The following is a 3,630-nucleotide window of genomic DNA, read 5'->3' on the forward strand; positions in this document are numbered from 1 at the left end:
ACACAGGAAAACGGTACTTTATGCTTAACTCGCTCGGGTGGTAAGAAGGGAAGTTCTGGTAAAATTAGGGGTTGACTCTGTACAATTTTGAAAAGAAGGCACCCTTTCAAAATCTTCTTCATGAACTGGTGAATTTTCCCAACCCAAAACTGTTGTCTCCAAATGATCACTAAGGTGTTTGTGTTGCATTATAGGTTAAGTACTTGGTAATGTAACACTATAAGTGGCCATAAGGGGTGTCGACCAGCAATGTACATTGGATGCTTAGCAAATTCTGATAAATCTGGATTTTGAATTCTACCCTTGACACCTAATGACAGCACTTTTATCTACATAAAGACCCAACCGTGTGATAAGATTCCTTAACTCAGAGGGAACGCTAGAATTTTCTTGCAAACCATTGTTCAATGCATAATACAATGTTGGCAAAGGTGGCCGTTGCATAATCCTGATTAACACGGGTAAATTATCACTTTCCTGGAATTTCTCAGGAAATATTCTTCTCCCAAACCGAATTAGCCTACCTACAATTCATAATGCATGTTTCAATGAAAAGAATTCTGAATAATTAAACGTAATCACAACATCATTAGGAACTCTCAAACGTGGTTCTGCAAGTATTTCATTTACATTGACACACTCTGTAAACTACATCTTCTTGTTCTGGAAATTGATTTTGGTCCATGATCCAAGTGGGACCATGAAACGACAAAACAGACTTACCCAAAAGACACATTGAAATACCTCTTGTAACTAAATCAGTAGGAATATTCTCGCTAAAAACATAAAATAGTCTGATGTTCTGATTGGACTTCAAGCCCTTGATTTCCTTTACTCTGTTAATTACAAACACTTATTTAGATTTTCCCTAAAACAACAAACTCAAAGCAACCTTGGAATCACTCCAAACAGTGCAATCTGAAATCTTATCCCCAAACATCTCTAACAAATGAACGGCTAGGTGTGTGCCAACAGTTAAAGCAAGTAATTCTTGACGAGGAATAGTTAGAGGAGGGCTTGGGGCTACTCAAGACTCGGTAATTAGCAAATGACTCGTCTGTTTACTGCTAACAACATATGCGCCGGCACCATAAGCCACCTGAGAGGACTCAACAAACACATGTAAGCTATAATTACCTCCGTTAAAGGAAGATCTTGGGACTCTGATCTCCTCAGTGGTTTTGAGTTGGCTTAATAATTCATCAAACTCTTTCTTCAAATCAATCCTCAGATCACCATCCCAAGTAGATTTCAGTTCCCATAATTTCTTTAAAAAGGTTTTCCCATAATTGTCACGGGGTGTAACATTCCTAAAGGGTCAAAGATGGTTGAAAGGAGACACACAACCTTTCTCTTAGTCAAAGTACAAGCATTTCCTAAATTACTGAGATAAGTAACAATCTGAATGGGGATCTTTACTCTCAATGAATCATCACTGGTATCTCGCAGGACACCGAGTAGATTTACTGCATTCAAATCCACAATATCAGGTGTATGTATATCATTAAATGAACACAAATTACTTGCCCATTCTCCCATGGGCATGTTAGCTTCCAACATGATTTGGTTTACCTTACTACTCTCGAGTTCTAAATCATCATATTTCTCGTAAGTTTTCATGAAGTTATCCACATGAAAACACTTCATCGCTGACCTTGTGATGGGATCTGATGGATTCTGCAAATGATATTGTATAGTCTGATTAAGCAAAAGGGCCGAGCAAGTAGCTCCAAACAACAAAACCTTAAATCTCAAATTCTTTACATTCTTAAAATCTCTATCTGCAAACCCCAAAAATGTCGTGAAATCTCTGTGACCTTCATTAATTCCTATTCTAAGAAAAGCCTCGTTTATGTCTGCTACTACAGCATATTTATTTTGGCAAAATTCTATCAGCATATCTGACAGTTTCATAGCCAGATTCGGTCCCGCGTGCAAACAATCATTAAGGGATTTGGCTTGTTGTGACTCTTTACTACTAGCATTAAAAACTATCCTAATTGGAGTCGTAGCAGATTCCTTGAATATTGGATGGTGAGGTAAATAATGGTTAATGCCATCAACCGGATGAAAAAAAGTTATCCTTTACTTCTATTTCCTCAATAAATCCTAGCTTTACATACTCGTCTAAAACAGACTGGTATTGATCAAACAATTCTGGTTTAGACTGAAGGGTTCTCCTAAGTGAATACAATTGCCCCAGTGCCTTTCTATAACCAGTAGGGGGTGTAGCATTGTTCCTAAAGAGCAAATCAGCAGTATATTTGCTACCAACCTTCACGATAGTTTCACTAAAATATTTGATTGTCACTTGATTGTTATAAGATCGTGCATCCTCACCGATGCCAATCGTATCTAATGACCATAATCTAGAAATATCCTCATCATTAAGGATATTTACAGGACCAGAGATTCTTAAACAAACTATGCTCTGTGTACCTATTACAGATCTAACATTTGCTTCATCGCTGATTACATTACATGCCCAATTTGGTATAGGACTAAAGATAACAGCACTAGTGATGCTACTATTCAAACCTACATCCTCAGATTTACCCTGACAATAGAAAAAGGTATTATAATAGTCAGCACCAATTATCAAATCTATGTCACTTAGGGTATCTGATTCAACATATCTATCTGCTAGCTTAACGCCTCGTTCTTGCAATCGCAGATATACATTATGTAGTCCAGATGTGTGTATGGAAGTGTTAACATAATCACAAAAAAACAACATTCAACTTATAAAGTCGAGTACCTTCTAGAACCTTCACCCGTACTACATAAAAAAAATTAGCTTCAACTCTATCTTCGAATGGAATTGATGTTAATCCGACTTGTTTTATCGGTACTAAGTTCAATTTCTCAACAACTTCTGGATTAATAAATGTTCTTCGGGATCCACTGTCTAAGAAAGCTCGAACCGAAATCTGACTCTCTCCATTAGTCAATGGAAGTGCTGCTGTGGGTAATGCTGTCGGTCTAAGAGATACAAATATTTTAACAGCTACTCGATTACTATTAACATTATTCTGATAGTTACTCTGATTACTAGCGGTAGTTGCTTGCTGAGTAGTATTAGAACTAGGTTATGATTGAACAGTTACTACATGTCTATTATCTACTCTACTATGGTCTGATTTAGTACCAGATCATTTCCGATACGAATTTACGTTAACACTAGTAGGATTAAGCATTAATCTGACACATATGAATGTTTGATGTTTACCGTTACAGTTGAAACAATTGGACTCACTAATACACTCAAATGAACGATGACCCTTTCTTAAACAACCAAAACATAATTGTAATTCATAAATGCGTGCTTTCCTAGACTCCAAAGTAGCATATTTCATACAGACCTTGCCACTGTGTCCAACTTGACAAAAACAACTACACAAAGTTTGATTCCTAGGAGTGGCATGAACATTAGTTCTGAAAGCACCATAAGGTAAATGAGCCTGACATTCCTTTTTCGAACCCTTGTTGTGGTAGGGGTTGCCCTTAACAGTGTTTGATTGTGATGATGTACTGTTATTCGTTGTATTAGGACATAAATCTTTACTTAATTACCCAATGTCCCTTTTCAATTGACATACACTAAGTATAGAAGTGTTATACCTTTCTTGT

At 36.9% G+C, this 3,630-nt stretch overlaps 1 protein-coding gene across 1 annotated transcript in view; it reads right to left on the bottom strand.

Annotated features, from left to right (window-relative positions):
* Positions 1–1,027: 1,027 nt before the first annotated feature.
* Positions 1,028–3,630, bottom strand: part of LOC137646334 (uncharacterized) — a 17,602-nt gene continuing 14,999 nt past the window's right edge. The window contains exons 4-6 of the mRNA XM_068379443.1: positions 2,090–2,557; positions 1,528–1,677; positions 1,028–1,267 (exon numbers count right to left, since the gene is read on the bottom strand). Coding sequence (XP_068235544.1) covers positions 1,028–1,267; positions 1,528–1,677; positions 2,090–2,557 — 858 coding nt within the window. The remainder of the gene's footprint in view (positions 1,268–1,527; positions 1,678–2,089; positions 2,558–3,630) is intronic.

Source organism: Palaemon carinicauda, chromosome 9 (genome assembly GCF_036898095.1).
Source record: "Palaemon carinicauda isolate YSFRI2023 chromosome 9, ASM3689809v2, whole genome shotgun sequence".
NCBI lineage: Eukaryota > Metazoa > Arthropoda > Malacostraca > Decapoda > Palaemonidae > Palaemon > Palaemon carinicauda.